This window comes from Sus scrofa, chromosome 4, assembly GCF_000003025.6.
Source record: "Sus scrofa isolate TJ Tabasco breed Duroc chromosome 4, Sscrofa11.1, whole genome shotgun sequence".
Lineage (NCBI taxonomy): Eukaryota > Metazoa > Chordata > Mammalia > Artiodactyla > Suidae > Sus > Sus scrofa.
Window position 1 is genome coordinate 4242777 of NC_010446.5, and position 18460 is coordinate 4261236.

Here is an 18460-nt window from a genome sequence, read left to right on the forward strand (position 1 = left end):
TAGGGGTCGAATAGGAGCTGTAGCTGCTGGCCAAAGCAACTCAGGATCTGAGCCGCGTCTGCAACCTACACCACAGCTTACGACAATGCTGGATCCTTAACCCACGGAGCGAGGTCAAGGATCCAGCCTGCATCCTCATGGATGTTAGATTCATTTCCGCTGAGCCATGGTAGGAACTCCCGTAAGGAGTTACTTTGAAAGGAATGATGTTCAGATACATGTGTATCAGTCCACCTGTGCCGTTGACCTACAGCTTACAGAGCCCTGAGGACTGATGGAGGGAGAGGGGACTGTGAGTCAGGTGGACCCCAGGTGGAATTCTGGGTCATTGTCTCACCTGTTTGACTTGCCTGCTTGGCTTAGGCCTCTGGAGGTTCCCCGCTTTCTTTAGTGCTCAACGCTGCCCTAGGATGATGCTTATCTTACTTTATCAGGCACTTCTGGGCTGGATTTGGTTGGCAGGCTTTTAGGTTCCCTGGCCTGTCCTATGGCCAGAAACCTTTGCATTGGTATGGAATCCTCTTCCCTGTTGGGGTCTCTGGTACGTCCCCCTGGGCTCTGCTGCAGAGTCACATGGCCGCACTAGACTGAGAGTGGGATTCACCCCGCCTGGCGCCTGCAGGCCCTTGGTCTCTTCGAGGCCTTAGTTGGAGCATCCACGAGACAGAAGGATGATAACAAGTGATTTTCGGAGTTCCCATTGTGGCGCAGTGGTTAACGAATCTGACTAGGAACCATGAGATGGTGGGTTCGATCCCTGGCCTCGCTCAGTGGGTTAAGGATCCAGTGTTGCTGTGAGCTGTGGTGTAGGTCGCAGACGCGGCTCGGATCCCATGTTGCTGTGGCTGTGGCTGTGGTGTAGGCTGGCGGCTACAGCTCCAATTGGACCCCTAGCCTGGGAACCTCCATGTGCCTTGGGAGCAGCCCTAGAAAAGGCAAAAAAGACAAAAAAAAAAAAAAGTGATTTTCAAGCTCTCCTCATACCATCAAATCTCGGTTTTGGTGGAGGGCCACTTGCTGCGCTCTGCTGGGTCCCGACTGTGCACCGGGCTGCGCTAAGCACGGGGCAGGGCCCCTGAGGCAGCATGTGGTCCTTCCAGCCAAGAGGACAGACAGGCCAGGAAGCAGTGACAGTACCAGGTGGCACGCCCTAGATGGAGTACCCCCGGGGGCTGGGGCATCACTTCTAAGGAGCCTCCTGGGAGAAGCCAGGGAAGGCTTTCCAAGGGAGCTGATGTGCAAACTGAGAAGCAGCATGTGGTGAGAGGATGTGTGCAGGCGGAAAGCAGGCAGGGCTTCTCTGCAGAGGGAGAGGCTTGGGGCCAAGGGGCGGTCCCGCTCACTGCAGCCCCTGAAACTACACCAATGCCTCCCTCAAGGGACACACCTTATGTGCAACATCTGGAGGCCAGATGCTAGGCTGGCCACACTTATAGGAGGGCAGACCCGAGTGTGTGTGTGTGTGTGTGTGTGTGTGTGTGTGTGTGTGTGCGCCCACTTGCAGGAGCAGGGAGGGGAACCACAGCAGCATCTGCCAGGCGGTCCAGTCTGGGTGTCTGGCTCTGAAAGTGCTCCCCAGCCATCCCAGGGCAGGAAGGGGCACAACACGAGGGTGCTGGGCTGCTGGTTCCCACCTCACACCAGAGCTAGGACGGGCTCACCTGTCAGAAACCCAGTGGTGCCCAGATCAGGTTGTGCTGGTTCAGGGGCACATGGAGAAGGTTCCAGAAGGGTTTCTATATGCAGCCTTCCTGGGTGGTGGTGAGAGGGTGAGACCCTGTGACTTAAAGGTGGGAAGAAGTAAACTCCTCCTTTTAGGACAATTAAAGCCCAGCTTAGAACTAACAACGGCGGCCTGTTTCAGCAAAGATTTCATTCCTAACTTGCTTACTTCTTTGTTTGTTTCTTAGGGCCCCTCCGGACCCCCAGGAGAAAAAGGGCCCCCGGTACAGTATGATTTGAATAAAGGGCTGGGTTTTGATGGGAAACTTGATGCGCTGATCAAAGCCATTTAAAGTGGCCTGGCCAGAGCGTGTTTACAAAGAAATCCTAAAGGTTCAACAGTGAGGCTGCTCGCAAAGAGCAGTGACCTGTGGCGTGGGGGGTGGGGCGCTCGTCCAGTGCAGGGAGCACAGGAGGTAGTGGACAGGCTGGCGCTGCCTTTGCTTTTGTCACCTCTGCTTTGCAGAAGGACAGCCTGTGTTTAAAGAACTTAATCAAATTGCCAGAGGAACCCATTTTGAATCCCGGCTTCCTCATCCCCCGCCACGCAGCCGTGAGCGAACGAGGACTCGCTCTTAACCTGTAAGGGGGCGGGAGGTGAGGGAACTCCCTACAGGAAGCGAGATCCATCACGAAAGCCGTCTGTACCGTTCCCGGTACCGCCTGGAGGTCTTCAGCGGAGTGGGAGTGATTTTCTTATAAGAGCTAACGACCGGAGGTCTTCCGTGGCCTAGCAGCGAAGGCCCTGGCATTGCCACTGCTGTGGCCCAGGTCACTGCCGTGATGTGGGTTCAACCCCTGGACCTGGAACCTCTGCGTGCTGTAGGCGAGGCCAAAAATAATCATAATGACACCTGTTGCCTGAGTCCTGAGCCCTGTGCCGGGCCCTCCCACGTCAGTCTACGCAGCAGCCAGCACCGGGAGCTGGTCGTCCACACTGCAGTGAGGGGAGCAGGACTGGAGCTGAGGCCTGCCTTATTGCGGGAGCTGTCCCGTCCACTCAAGAAGGGGGCCCCCGGCCATCAGGCTCACGGGGAAGGCGTTCCAGAGTGTTCTCTGTGTGTACTTAACGCGCCCGCCTCCACACCCTCAGTGAATGTGTAAGCTCTGGGCTGGCTGCTCTGACACACGAGTCACATCAGATGGCTCCGGCCAGCAGGCCATTTGTGCACGGAGACGGGACGCCAGGGAAAGGAGGCCTTATTGTTCTTACTTCTTTTCTTTCTGTGCAGGGATCTCGAGGCCCACCTGGAATGCCCGGCCCCCAGGGACCAGCTGGCCAGGATGTAAGTGAAGGCCAGGGATGCAGGATCAGCCCAGGTTCTTGCAGAACCGCCCCCCGCCCCCAGCCTCCCTTGACAGGAAACCCCAGGGGAGCAGTTCTGCCCCACGAATCCCTGCCCCTCCCCCACCAAGGTTTTTCATGTTTTGTTGTCTGCTCCCTGTGACCTTTGATTTTGTATTGTCTGGTTTCACGTGTTTCGCTTTCGTGTTATGCTTCCAGAACCTCGTAAGCTCCTGGGTACCCCACGCGCACACGCACAAGCACCACTCCGCATGCATGAGTTGTTGTCGGTTTCGTGTTTTGGATGCGAATCAGAGACGAGGTGGCTTACTCTTTTGAACATTTGCCACAGTTGAATATTTCCCGAGAAACCTTGGGTATTCAGCTGAGATTGGAAACCGTGAATTTTTATTGACACCCGTCTTCACAGTTGGGTGATTTTTTTTTTTTCCCCCGAGTTACGTTTGGCAGATAAGAGAGTTTGGAGGGGAGGGCGGGCCGAGCGGGTCGGGATGACGTGCTCAGCACAGTGAGTGTTCTTTCTTTCTCCTCTTAGGGTGTACCAGGACACCCCGGCGAGAGAGGGCCTCCCGGAAAGCCAGTATGTCACCCAGCTGCTCTGGAGGACTATTGACCATCAGCCAGGGATCCAGCCAAAATAAAATGCAGCTTGGATGGTTCCAGAGACTTTAAAAGGGGGCTTTTTACAGTGCTGCGAGCAGGGGGACCAATCAGAGAGGCTGTGACACCCCCCGCCCCCGCGCCCCGCTCCCAGAGACAAACCCCAGAGAGAGGCCCCTGCTCCTGGGTGCTTGCCTTCAGAGTCAGGAGAGAATGAGGATGGTAGGGAAGGGGCTGCCAGCTCCGAGCTGCCATGGGGGGTTCAACGCCACTGCCAGGAAGCCTGGCCAGAGGCAGGGAGGGAGCCGTGCCCCAGCCCCACCGCCACAGCGGTTTCCCAATGTCCTTCTATTGGTCCAGCTCACCCGGGGGCCAGCAGGCAGGTGGGTCCCGAGGTACTTCCCCAGGGTGCGGTTTCCGGGGCCTGGAGCAGGGCCGAGAAGGATGGATGGGGCTTGGGGGTGACAGAGCAGCCTTCTTGCCCGTCCCTAGCTGACCCGTGTCCCGCCTTTTTGCTCAGCGATGTCCCTGCCTCCTGGTGTCCACCTCCTTAGAGTAGATGAGACCGTCGCCTCTCTCCCAGCGAGGGCAGCGACACTGTCAGAGTGTGAGCAGAAAGGGACCGTCCCGAGAGGCTGGCCCTGGGCAGTGCGGTCGCCCTCCAGCCCGAGGTCCCCCTGCGGGTTCAGTGCACTTGGCTTCTGAGACCCCCACCCCCCGACCCCGACGAGGTTACCAATGCCAGAGAAGCCCGAAGGCTTAGCCAAGCAACCACATCGTGGAGCAGCCTCCGGGAAGTGGGGATGAGCAGTCGGGGTGAGCGGGAGGCAGTGGGAAGATACCGGGAAATAGGTCCGCTGAGGTCGCCGCCGTAGCAGTCGCCCCCTGGGCACCTCAGGCCTCAAGGCCGGTTTCAGGAACCAGAGTGCCCCCCGGGCCATCAGAGGCCCCCTGTCTCCGTGGTCAGCCTGGCCGGCCACGCATTTCAGACAAAGACCCAAGGCATGGAGGCTGCCGAGGGCTTGAGCATCTGTCCTCCGCAATCCAGCCTGCGGGGCCCTGGGAAGTGCACCTCAGTCTGCCCAGGGGTCCTGGAAGTTTTCACTGAAGTCCGACCTTCAGTGGGATGAGTGGAAATCTTGCTGGAGGTCAAGGGGGATTCAGTCATGCCCCCTCTTCCTCATGGCGCCAGCTTTACTGCAGCCACGTAATCCCACAGGGTGCACCCCGTTGCCCAAGTGCAAGGCCCCTGAGAAGCGGGGGGAGGAGTGAGGTGCAGGCCAAAGGCTGAAGGGGGTTCAAGGACCTCCGCCAAGTCCAGACCGTGACAGACGCAGCCTGAGGGAGCTCCCCCTGCAGGCCTGGTGGTTCCAAATCCCAGGCATCTCTAAATCCCAGGCAGTCCAACCACCCTCTCCTGGGCGTCCTGTTCTTGTTACAGCCCAGAGGGTGGATCGAATCCTTGAGTACATCGACTCGGAAAACACAAGCACGCGCCCAGCCCCTGCCGGGGATGTGCTCCGCAAACTTGAACGATGCCACTGTCACATGGCTTTCTTTAGCCGGCAGGATGTGGCGGAAACCCTCTGGGGTTGGGGAAAGGACGGGGAGCCAGGACAGGCATCTCCCTAACGTGCTAGACTGGGTTCACATAATTCATAAACCTAAACTCAGACTTGCTCAGAAGAAATCAGCCGTAGGTCAGATTGTGGGCACAGGCGTCCCCCCGGAGAACGGGTTTTCTGGTATTCCTTTGCCATTGCAAAACTGAGACGTTTGCAAGCAGCGTGCCCATCTCCATTCTTCCCTTTGGTGTCTGTCTTTGAATTTCCACTGTCCTTCCCAGCTTCGTGTCCCTTACACCCCAGCGTGAACCCAGCCTGCACCCCTCGAGGCTCCAGGCCGGCCACAGTCATGACGCGCCACATTCCAGCTCACAGCGGGTTTGGATGTGAAGTCTGTGAGCCGCATGCTTTCCGAGACTTCGTAACCACTCCCTTTTCTGAAATCTCCTTCCTGCAGTTGGAGACTCCAGCTCCTAATGATGAAGGACGTTCGAAGTGCTCTTTTACCTGGGAGAGCCGAAGGACGTGCTTTAGATTCATACTAGGTTGTGAATGACTGATAGCAACCGCTGTTACCCGTCTGGGTGGGGCCTGTAGGACCCATAGGACCTATTGGTTTTGATGGAAGTGGAGAGGAGGGAGCACCAGAAAAGGAGAAGGGGCCGGAAGAAGGAGACCGGGGACCAGACAGGCTGATGTGAGATGCAGGCCTGGCAGCCTGTTCAGCTGCTGCCTCAGAGGAGTCTGTCTGTGACTCCCAAGCGTGGGGCTTAGACGGGGCTCTTTCGAATCCAGCGTGTGGCACTGACACATCCAGTGTTAACAGCTTATGTTGTGAAGACAGCGCACGGCCCGAAGCAGCACGGGTGTGCGGTGTGCAGGCTTGTGTATTTGCCTGTATTCATTTCTCTTTCCTTTGACAGGGCCCCTCTCCACTGCTGTCTCCCGGGGACATAAATCTCTTGGTTAAGGTAAAAGCACGAGTTTTGAAAATGGTTACTGGGGGAACTGGAGATCTCAATGACGTGTGTGTGTTTGGCTTTTTCTGTGTGAACAACTGTACTGTGGCCTTCACGTTTGCTGCGCTCTCACTGTGTGCCTGCGCTGTGCTAAAACCCACTGTCCAGTTCTGCAGCCACTGGCCACGTGCATCAATTTAAGGTTAAGGTGATTGAAATTAAATGCAATTAGGAGTTCCCACTGTGGAGCAACAGGTTAAGGATCTGGCATTGTCTCTGAGGCAGCATGGGTTCTATCCCCAGCCTGGTGCTGTGGGTTAAGAATCCAGCCTCGACGCAGCTGCAGCTCGGATTAGGTTCCTGGCCCAGGAACTGCCATTTGCCTTGGGTGTGGTCAAAAAAAAAAAAAAATTTCAGTGCAATGAGCATCTCCAGTCCTTAGCCACACCAGCCACCTTCCAAGTACTGAGTCGTCACACGTGGATAGTGGCTAAATCAGGCTAAATTAGGCTAGCAGATTTAGAGCCTGTGCACCGTCAGAGAGAGCCCTGCTGGGCAGTGCTGTGCTAAATGCTTCGTGTGCATCTCTTATTCCACAGTTACTCTCTGAGGTTGGTGCTTATTTATGTTCCTGTTTTGCCTATCAGAAACTTGAGTCAGAGGTCCTGTTGTGGCGCAGCAGAAACAAATCCGACTAGGAACCATGAGGTTGCGGGTTCGATCCCTGGCTTCGCTCAGTGGGTTTAGGATCCGGCATTGCCGTGAGCTGTGGTGTAGGTCACAGACGTGGTTTGGATCCTGTGTTGCTGTGGTGTAGGCCGTCAGCTGTAGCTCTGAATCGACCCCTAGACTGGGATTCTCCATGTGCCACAGGTGCAGCCCTAAAAAGCGAAAGGAAGGAAGGAAGAAAGACAAACCTGAGTTACTGTGAGGGTTAGTAGTGACTTTCTGGGATTAGAATCCCCTCCTCCCAGATTCCCGCAACTGACCTTTGACCCCACCCAGGACTGCCTCCTCGAGTCCTGAAAAGAGGATGGTGGGCAGTCAGACGGGGTGAGTGGGGGTCCTGCTGGTGCAAGGTCCAGAGCACAGGTGCAGGGCAGGGGACAGGGGAGCCAGCTGCCCCCCTTAGCCGGATGAGTCAGGTCTGAGTGCAGACTCAGCTCCTCTTCAGAACCACATGTGCTGCTCCACGAGCGGCGGGAGAGGTGCGCTGAGCACAGCTCTGCTGAGATAGGGCGGGAAAGCTGGATGCCAGGGACCTGGACTCCATCTTCAGTGGGGAAGAGCTGGGCAAGGCAAGAGAGACAGGATGAGATTCAGGCTCCGGTGACCACCGTCCTGCGACAGTGAGCGTAGGGGAGCCTTTGGCTGCCTGTAATTCAAGCCTTTGTCTTAAAACTGGGTGAAGCTTGGCTCTGGGTTCTGTGTGGTCAGCCCCTTCCTCTCTTCCTGTGTTCCCCAAACTGGATGAGAGCGAGGGAGGAGAGCAAGAAGGAGAAGAAAGCTTCCCAGAAACCAAGGACTTTGACTCTCCCTCCATCCTGAGATGCTGCGATGGAAAACCATACGTTTTATTAAAAAATAAGCAGCAGGAGAGCAGTCCTTCCTGGTTTTTATTGACAAGAGGGAGTTTGGTTTTTTTTTGGTTTTGATTTTGTTTTTAACAACAAGGACATGGCACGAAATCATTATGTATTGATCCAAGCCTTGTTTATTACAGGCTTTTATAGCCTAGATGATTTTTCCATAATTCCTTCCCACTGGAAGGCACTGGATTTGCATCAGCTCCTCCCCCCAAGGATTTCAGCCTAAGGGCATCCCCGTCTTCGTGGCAGTGATAACAGGAGTGAGTGCTGCGTGGGTGCCGCTTGACGGCCACACAGTGGTGACAGGATGCAGCTGTGTCATCAGAGCAGCCAGGCCCCCACATTCCCGAACGTAGCACCTCAGGGCAGCACCTGAGACTCCATGGTCCCCCAGAGCTGTGCCTCGCCTGGAAGCCCCGTAGACAAAAGCCCGGGCCATGGGGGTGTGCCCAGGTCTGTGGAGTCAACTCTCCCAGCACCCCGTTTTATTTATTTATTTTTTTTATTTTTTTTTGTCTTTTTGTCTTTTGTTGTTGTTGTTGTTGCTATTTCTTGGGCCGCTCCCGCGGCATATGGAGGTTCCCAGGCTAGGGGTTGAATCGGAGCTGTAGCCACCGGCCTATGCCAGAGCCACAGCAACGCGGGATCCGAGCCGCGTCTGCAACCTACACCACAGCTCACGGCAACGCCGGATCGTTAACCCACTGAGCAAGGGCAGGGATCGAACCCGCAACCTCATGGTTCCTAGTCGGATTAGTTAACCACTGCGCCACGACGGGAACTCCCCAGCACCCCGTTTTAGAATCACCTGCTGCCATCTTGGTGATGGAGGTTAGAGTCTGATGGTGGTCCAGGCAGCTGGTGGCCAGACCCTCCCTCTTGCTGAGAAGGCATCTCTCATAAGAGAATGTCTGTCTACCTCATGCTGATCCCTGGGAACCGCCTGGGTGGGCAGCTCGCCTTCTGAGAGCTCCTGTTTAATGCACTTCCATGGTGGGATCTGCGCCCGGCGAGGTCTTCCTCAGCTTCTCCATTAGATGCTTCCCCAGGATAAAGAGTATTTCGTCTGATCCTCACAAACAACCCAGGGGTGGGTACTCTTCCTGGCTGCGTTTTACCCAGCAGGAGGTTGGCTCCAGATGGGCCAGGTGCTTGTTCAAGATAACAGAGCTGGACAGTGGCAGAACCTAGGTTCACATCCAGCGTGACCCGCTCCAGATCTCTGGGCGTGACCTCTCTGTCATCTGACTGCATCTCTGCGCGAGTCTGAGCATCCTGACAGCTCCCTGACGAAGCACAGGCAGGTGGTGAGCTCTGAGCCCATCACCCACAGCTTTGAATAGTGGGCTTTGGCAGGAGTGCACTGTGGGGACTCAGGGATCGAGCGAGAGGCTGGATGAGATGACCTGGGCAGCAGTGGTGGTCTTTTCCCACATGGCAGAGGCTGGAGCATCCCTGCCATTGTGAGCATCCTGTGGGGCGCTTGCCTGGTACACTGGCCACACCACGTGCAGGGACACCGCCAGGCAGGTACGCCGAACGTGTCTCAGACGAAGGGACGGGGTTGAGGCGAGGGGGAGTGGGCACTTAGAGAGACACACAGGGGAGCCTGCAACGTGCTGGCTGCCTCACACCTGCTGTTTACATTTCACAACCATCTCCGAAGGTAGGAGAATGACCCTTGTTAGGAGACAGAGAAATAGACCCAAAGGGACCAAGTGACTTGCCTGAGATGACGCGGTTGAGTGGAAGAGTTAAGAGTCAGTATGGATGATCAAAGACATCTGGTCTGTAAAGCAAACAAGGCTACGGATTTAGGGAGGAAAGTAACAGCTGAAACCACAGGGACCCCCGTAGCAGCTGCGATTCCGGTGCCCTCGCCGCGCGCCGGGCACGGCCTCAGGCATTTTCCCTTTGTCATCTCACGTATTTCTCCCCAGACTTCAAGGTCCTCATCAGAGATCAGGAGACTGGGGCTCAGAGAGGGGAAGCTGTGATCCCAGGAGGCCCCAGGCTTCGCTCTGGTCTGGATAAGCCCGTCTTGTTGGAAGCAGAGCCCTGTCTAGTGGGGAGGGAGAAATTTCCCTGCAGTGCCTCTTGAGTTCTTGTGACGGGAGTAATAATAGAACTGACACAAGACATTAACAGGAGAAAAAGAAAGAGATTTTAATTTGTGCCCATGGAGGTCTCAGAGAAATGGGACCTAAGAAGTGACCAAAACACTTAAGGCTTTTTAGACAAAGAAACCATACATTTATGAGGAATTTATAGGACAAAGAAGCCTAGGCTTTGGATGCTTAATTAGTGGAGAATCTAAGCAGAGCTTGGGTTTGGAGTAGTCCGTTAAAATTAGTAGGTTTGTATAGGAGTTCCCTGGTGGCAGAGTGGGTTAAGGATCCAGTGTTGTCACTGCTATGGCTCAGGTTTGATTCCTGGCCCAAGAACTTCCACATAATAATAATAATAGGAGGTCCCATCATGGCATAGCAGAAACGAATCCAACTAGGAACCATGCAGTCGTGGGTTCGACCCCTGGCCTCGCTCAGTGGGTTAAGGACCTGGTGGTTGTTGCCATGAGCTGTGGTGTAGGTCATGGAGGCAGCTCGGATCTGGCGTTGCTGTGTTTGTGGTGTAGGCCGGCAGCTGCAGCTCCATTAGACCCCTAGCCTGGGAACCTCCCTATGCTGCACTGGTGCAGCCTTAAAATGACAAAAGACAAATGATGATGATGATGATGAGAAAGATTTGTTTTGCAGGCATCTCGGTGCTGAAACCCCATCTCTGGCGACAGAGAGATGGCTCCAGATGCAGGAAGTGTCCCTTTCACATGACAGGTTTAGTTGTTGCTTTCCGGGAGCTGGAGAGAAGGGTCAAAAATGTCCCTCTTGCGATGGCCATTTCTTAGGTAACTTTAATGCAAAATAATCAATATGCCATTGAGACGTATTTGGGGGCAGCTGGACCTGGGCCCCAGTGCGAGTCTCAAGGCCTTCCAGGTAGGCCAGTTCAGGAGGGACCAGGGCTCCAGGAGCACAGGAGCCAAAGACAGCATCGGTAGGACAGGAGGTGGGGTGCTGGGCTTGCCCTGTGCTCACTGGCTTCTGGGACTGGGTCAGTACGTTAGGTCCAGCCCACTCACTGGCGTGTCTGGGGGCCACTGAGGGCTGCTCTGGTCTTCAGGGAACAATCCTGCACAGAATGTGTGACTAAGACACAGCCAGGCTGAGAGTAATCCGTGCCAGAAATTGCGAAGAAATGGGATGTATTGAGATTTTACATCACTCAGCTATTTCTATGCTCTCTGCTGTGGGTCCCGTTGCCCAGAATGGTCTCAAATCACTCCTGTGCCCTCCAGATCCACCAAGATATCAGAGGCCACAATCCCTGCTGCCACCCGGCTGGAATTTTATGCACCCCATGTCCTTGTTGCCACGTGTCGTGGATGGACCTGATTTTAAAGAACCATGGAGACGGTCTTAGGATAGACGAGTTCCTCTCAGGGCGGCTGGTCTTTCAAATAAGGAACAGCCACTGAGAACAGCAACCTTCAGTTTATCTCACTCGCCCCTTCGTTTGGGCATTTTTCACCCTCCCCTGCAGTTCAGCCGCTTCTGAAACCACCCACGGAAGGAAATGACACTGGGTGTGGAAGGTCACCGTCAGCTGGTTGGGTGGTTGGTTGGCTGGTTCACCAGCTGTGGACGTCGTGTTGTTTGCTATGAACTGGACGGAGAACGCGAGTCTGCCCCTGTCCCCAGAACTCAGCCGTTCTTTTGCCTGATGGGGTGAACGGAGCTTCAATAGCAGGAACTCCTGGGTCCAGGGGAGTTGGGACATGTCCTGCGTGTGAAGCCATCAGCAAGGCTTCTTGGAGTAGGACATGTCTAAAGAATCTTCAGGAGTTCCCGTCGTGGCGCAGTGGTGAACGAATCCGACTGGAAACCATGAGGTTGCGGGTTCAATCCCTGGCCTTGCTCAGTGGGTTAAGGATCCGGCGTTGCCATGAGCTGTGGAGTAGGTTGCAGATGCGGCTCGGATCCTGTGTTGCTGTGGCTGTGGTGTAGGCCGGCGGCTACAGCTCCGATTGGACCCCTAGCCTGGGAACCCCCATATGCCGCAGGAGTGGCCCAAGAAAAGGCAAAAAAAAAAAAAAAAAAAAAAAACAGACCAAAAAAAAACATTAAAAAAGAAAAAAAAGAATCTTCAAAGACCGCGTAGGAGTGAGCACGTAAAAAGAATGGTGGACGGTTCAGGGTTGCTTTTTGGATAGAAAACCCAGTCCGTCCTGAATTAGAGACCAAGATGATGCCAGGTCGCCCGCGCCATCCCCTTGCCGAAAATGAACAAGCTTAGCAGATCTCCAGCAGAGCCACCAAAGGTCCTCGTTACTGCGTTTGTTTTGTGTCCGTTCGTATCGTGGAACTGTGAGCTCTTGAAGACGTGTGCTCCTTGTGGTCTCAAAGCAGAAAAGCCCAGCGCCTAACAGGGAGGGAGCTGCTGAGGGAGTGCATCTGCGTTATTAGTGACAGCCCAGGGCACCGGAAGGCTCTGACACTATTCTAAGTACCGCCTGATCTCCTTTAACCTTTGTCTCCAGGAGAGGCTCGGGGAGGAGGCGTGAGGATTAGAGAGAAGGGCGTGGCAGGAGCAGACCCTGGCTGGGGCTGGGCAAGCGTGTGGCCAAGCCTGTGGATTCTCTTTGGTATTTACTGGGCTCCAAACTGGGAGAGCTGGGGTAATGCAGACAAATCAGAGGACCTGTTCCCTGGGCTGAGAACGTTACATTCACTCCAGGGTAGAACGACCGTATGATCCAGCAGTCCACTCCCAGGCACATAACTGGACAGAACTTCCACTGAAAAAGATACATGCACTCCCACGTTCACGGCAGCTCTGTTCACAATAGCCAGGACCTGAAGAAACCTTAAGGTCCATCGACAGATGACTGGATTACGAAGATGTGCACAGGAGTTCCCGTCATGGTGCAGTGGAAACGAATCTGACCAGGAACCATGAGGTTGCAGGTTCGGTCCCTGGCCTCGCTCAGTGGGTTAAGGATCTGGCGTTATACTGTGAGCTGTGGTATAGGTTGCAGTTTGCAACTTGCATTGCTGTGGCTGTGGTGTAGGTTGGCAGCTGTAGCTCCGATTCGACCTCTGGCCTGGGAACTTCCATATGCTGTGGGTGTGGCCCCAAAAAGCAAAAAAAAAAAAATGTGGTGCATATATACAATGGCATACTACTTGGCCATAAAAAAGGATAAACTAATGCCATTGGCAGCAATGTGGATGGAACTGGAGATTCTCACACTAAGCGAAGTAAACCAGAAAGAAAAAGACAAATACAATGTGACATCACTTATGTGTGGAATCTAAAATGTGGCACAGATGATCCTGTCCACAAAACAGAAACAGGTCACCGCCAAGGAGAGCAGACTTGTGGTTCCGGGGGGCGGGGGGGAGGGACGGGCAGTTTGGGGGTGTTTTGGATGCGAACTGTTACATCTGGAATGGATGGGCAGTGGGGCCCTGCTGTACAGCACAGGGCACTGTGTGTCACTGGGTCACTTTGCTGTACAACAGAACTTGAAGAAACACTGTGAATCAGGTGTACTTATTAATAAGAAAGGAAGGAAGGAAGAAAGAAAGTTCACTCCAGGGCTAGTACCTGCCTGCCTCCAAGAAGTAGCACAAAGCTCCACTCCAGGCAGCATTTATTAAATGCCTACTTTGGACAAAGAGTAATGCCAGGCGTGGTGAGAGGGGGCATGTGTCGCAGCAAGAAAGTCCTGAGGGTGTGTGCCTATTGCTGGATTTCGCTTCTTTGTTCAGAAACCACTTAGGCACACCCATGAGAGAGAATTCAGCTCCCAGCTTTGTCTGGGCTCCAGCCTTGGGGCCAGAGCATGCTGTCTTTAACAGGACCAAATGTTTTCATCAAATCTGTGCCGTGGATGTTGGCAGATGCTCACAGGCGCTGGTACGTGCGCTTTCGACATCTCTGTCTTGGGCTGCATTTCAGCCGTCTGGCCAGAAGTAGGGAGAAATAATCCAGGAACATGAGCTAGATCAGCGCCGATCTAACGCAGAGTTTGACCCAATCCACCTGTTTGCTTTTTCGCTGTGGGCTGGCTTCCTCCTGTCTGTGGAGGCAGAACCTGTGGTCTCCTTTTGTTTTCCCAGTAGCTGTACTGTGTGTTTTTGCTCTTTCGCAGGACGTGTGTAACGACTGCCCTGCAGGCCCCCCAGGCCTCCCTGGTCTGCCAGGTTTTAAAGGGGACAAGGGTGTCCCAGGCAAGCCGGGGACAGAAGGCACAGAAGGCCGGAAGGTAAGGAGAAAAGAGAAAGTTGACTTTCTATCACTGCCGCGAAATACCTCGGAGATTCCAGCCCCGCCTCTCCATTCTGCGCAAGGCTATGGATACGGGAGGCAGGGGTCCTTGGCATCCTGGGGACTGGCTCCCACACCAGCTGCCATACTGGGGGTGGGTGATGCCCAGGAACCCACGGCTGCACTCCTGTCACCACTCACCTGCATCCTTCCTCAGACACGCTGGCCTGGGAGTGGGGACGGGGCATCCCAGCGGGAAAGCAGAGAATAAATGCGGAAGGAGTGGCTGCCGGATGACTCTGGGCGTGGGCTCCAGACACAAATTCTTACTGGGTTTTTTTTCCTCTTTCTTTCCCTGTTGTTCTGCCTCAGGGAGATGCTGGGCCCAGAGGCCCCCCAGGACCCCCTGGAATAGCTGGACCGCAGGTCAGTGAGCCTTCCTAAGAACCACGTGCATCTGCTCTCATCTCCCTGGTTGACCTAAGTTTGGGCAAGGGTGCTGCCCCGTGTAAAGCTATACTGGTTTTAAAATCAGGACACCCACACTCGCAATCTCTGCTTAGTGCTGACTGTCTCAGCGACCCTGGGAAGGGACCCTTGAACTTGCTGAGTCTCCAATTGCGCATCGACAAACACCTGAGAGGCTGGAAGTGTAAACGAGCTCCCTGATAGGAATGCGTAGTGCAGGTTAAGACATGAGCTTCGGGGACGGACGGCCGTGAACTTGAGTCCCAGCCCTAGGTCGAGTCTTTGGAGCTGTGTGACCTTAGGCAAACCTTGACCTCTCTGGCCTCAATTTCTCCAATCACTAGTAATCTGAATAAAAGCTTCAGAGGTGTGTGAATGCTGACTCATATGATACATAAAAAGAACGTGGCGCTCAGTAAAAAATATTAGGAGACTGCTTTACAGATGTGAATAGTCCTGACCTGTGAATGAGGGAGGAGACGCCATCTGAAGTGGGTAGAACCTCCATGTAGCTTCCCAGAGCCAAGGACACGGGCGTGAGAGGAGAGAGCTGTGAGCTCAGCCCTATGACAGGCAGAGGAGCTGTCTGGGCTCTCGCTGGCGACAGTATTTAGCTCCAGGGGAACATGCGAGTGCCCGCCTGGAGGCAGGGAGCAGGTGAGGGCTGACCCCTTTGTCACCTCTGTTCCAATATAAACTGTACCCACTGCTCCCCCCCGCAGTGTGACTGTCATTGTGTTTCTTCCTGTGGCGCGGCTGGGACACAGCGTGGCTCCTCTGCTGGGAGAGGCGGCATAAAGTGGCCAGTAGGAGAGAGACCTCAGAAGCAAGACCTTTGGAGTTGGCATCCAGTCTCAGCAATGCCCTTGGGCAGGCTGCTTACCCTCTGCCCTTCCCTTTCCTCCTGGTGAACTAGGGAGTGTCAGAGCAGAGACAGTGCCCAGTCCCTTGTCAGCCCTCCTCGGTCAGCCTGGGTGCTTAGTGCCCTGCCAGCCCCAGGGCCAGAACTGGTGAGGACCTGGGCAGAAAGCATAAGGGGAAGCCCCCAAACCTCAGCAACCAAGAAAAATGAGGCTCCAGTGCAGTATTTTGAAATGTTTGAAATGGATGCAGCAGATGCGTGGAGAACAGAATATGAAAATGTCAGCAGTAGACGGGACCCCGCCTCCACTTGCACCCCTCGCTCTCCTTGCCGCTCCCTAATCCCTGCCCCTTCGAAGCCCTGTCTTTATTTACAATTTCATATCTTGTTCTTCATGGATGTTTTTATTTTCCAAAAAGAGGGCCACACCCACAGCATACGGAACTTCCCGGGCTGGGGTCGAATCCGAGCTACAGCTGCCAGCCTACACCAGAACCACAGCAATGCAGGATCCGAGCCACATCTTCGACCTACACTGCAGCTCACGGCAAAGCCGGATCCTTAACCCACTGAGCAAGGCCAGGGCTCACACCCACAGCCTCATGGATACTAGTCAGGTTGGCAACCCGCTGAGCCACAGTGGGAACTGCCGCTGGATTCTCTGGCATTCATTTTGACTTTTAAAAATACGGCATCGAAATAGTCTTTATCTTGGATCCTGAGGTTTCTGGAACCTCTTACGTTTTACCCTCAAAGTGTGTGTCCACCTGCCTCACCCTGGGCTCAGCCCTGGAAAGTGGGTTGGAGCTATCACTGTTGCTATTAAAAAGCAAGCGAGCAAACAAATCCTGCAGGGTGACAAGCAAGCCTTGGGCCTGCGGATGGAAAGCAGCCAGATCTCCCGGGCCCTGGCTGGCAGGTTAAGACATCCAGTGTTTGTTATCCGTAGACTTTGAAGTTGTATCGGGTTTTGACAAATCCAAGACGCCTGCTTCAGGAACTGCAGGTACCAGGTCTCAGTGTAGCTGGAACGGGAGATCCCGCCCTGGGCGACGTTAGGTTAAGAGTCAGCAGCTAGGCAGCGCATGCTCTGTGCTGTTCACTGAGTATCAGCCTGCTTTCCCGGGTCATAATCCTCGCCTAGAAGATTCAGCAGGTAATTTCAGCTGATCCTTAGGAGGCACCTGTGTTGTCAACCTGCCAGCTGCTGGGTGCCACCTCTGCCACGGAACGACCTTTATTCCGAGAGAGAAAAGCAGGTCAATTCGACAGATGAGGAGGAGTTCTCGCCACTAAGTAGGAACTGTTTTCTCTATCAGCCCAACCCCTCCTGAAGTGCTGGTGTCTCAGGACCAGGGTTCTGCCTTTGTTCCTTCATTATTCCCTCCAGGGGAGGGTTTGTTCCTTTACATAATCTGAGAAAACCAAAGAAAGCTTCCACCCAGAAAAAGAACAGAAATGAGTACCGCATCCTAAAGACGGGGGCATTGTTTCTCCACTTGGGAGTCCGTGGTGACCTTGAGAGGCTCTCAGGGTCCATCCTACAGAACGGGCTCCCACGGAGCTGCAGCAGACATGTGCCTGGTGTGTGCGGGGCCGAGGGCCGGGTTGCCTGCTCTCGGTATTATCTGCCTCAATGGTGAGGATTATCCTAGGATTTAGAGATGTCCCACTTTACAGATTAGGACAGTAAGGTTTAGCAAAGTTAAATGCCAGGATTACAAGACTAGGAGGTGATACAGCCACGGTGAATCCCTGCTCGTCTAACTCCAGGGCCCCCACTACCTAGTAGGCTTTTATACCCCCAGTAATGCGATCCCCGAGGCCAGCACCAAGGACAGCTCCCAGTGGGTCACCTGCTTCTGCCGCCTCCAGTGATGACTCTGCAGTAGTTCCCCCTCAGCCCCGCTCAGTGCTGGGACGTCGTCTCCGAGGAGTTTGGTGTCTCATCTGAGGACTCAGGCTTGCCTTGGTTCTTGGCTTCAAACTCAGGCCGTCTCTGTGCTCTCCATTCGTCCCATGCGCCCTGCTCCCGAAAACAGAACGGAGGACTTTCTCATTTCCTTTCTCTTGAACTTCGCTCATCAGACAGCATCTGTGCCAGACCTGCGGGTGCAAAGGTGAATTCGTACGTCGGGGAGGCCGCCCAGAGTGGAGCAGTCGTGTTCATTGTTAGCGTCCTTTTAAAGGCCCCGGGTGTTCACTGGTCACACGCGGTGTCAGGAAGGTTTGCTTTGCTTGTTTGTTTTCGGTTGTGATAAATCAGCCTCCCGACGTTTGCCTTGCAGATTTGCAGCTCCTCTCTCTGGCTGTTGGGTCTGGGGAGGTTAATGATGCCCTCAGATCCAGAGCTTCCTTCTAGAGCTTTCGAACTGCATAAAACCCCGCCTCTAAGGGCTAGGGTCTGAGATAGTGGCTGCCGTTAGGATCGTGATCCACGCAGAGGAAGAAAGAGCAAGATGGAATCAGAACGCGGTTTTCCGCAGAGTCCGACGTAAAGGCCTCTGCCCATGTGGACATGCTGATTACTCTCTATCCGTCACAACAAACAGGGTTTTCTTCTCTGCGCATCCACGGGTCACAGAATGGGAACTGTAAGGACCTGACACGAAATGAGCAGAAGCTCCACTTGGAGGTTCTGGGCGATTCTGGGAGGCAGAGATAATACCTCCTTTGCTGTCATTAGAACTGCCAGAAATGGAGTTCCCATTGTGACTCAGCAGGTTAAGAGCCAGACTGGTAGCCATAGGATGCAGGTTCGAAGCCTGGCTCTGTTCAGTGGGTTAAGGATCCCATGTTGCTGTGGCTACGGCGCAGGTCACAGACGTGGCTCAGATCTGGTGTGGCTGTGGCTGTGGCTGGCAGCTGCAGCTCCAGTTCAGCCCCAAGCCTGGGAACTTCCATATCCCGCAGGTGCAGCCCTAAAAAGCAAAATAGTAATAATGATAATAAAAGGGCTTGTGGTGGGAGTTTCTTCCCTGTTTTCAATGGGAAAAATGAAGCCCTTTCAGTGGATCCTTGGTAGCATCTACTGAAGAGAACCGACCTAGCCAAGTAGT

At 54.3% G+C, this 18460-nt stretch overlaps 1 protein-coding gene across 1 annotated transcript in view; it reads left to right on the forward strand.

Moving 5' to 3' along the window:
• The window catches only part of COL22A1 (collagen type XXII alpha 1 chain), a 244154-nt gene that overhangs the window by 173732 nt on the left and 51962 nt on the right, over positions 1-18460 (forward strand). Inside the window, exons 41-46 of the mRNA XM_021088863.1 lie at positions 1911-1946; positions 2955-3008; positions 3564-3608; positions 6117-6164; positions 13956-14069; positions 14444-14497. Coding sequence (XP_020944522.1) covers positions 1911-1946; positions 2955-3008; positions 3564-3608; positions 6117-6164; positions 13956-14069; positions 14444-14497 — 351 coding nt within the window. The remainder of the gene's footprint in view (positions 1-1910; positions 1947-2954; positions 3009-3563; positions 3609-6116; positions 6165-13955; positions 14070-14443; positions 14498-18460) is intronic.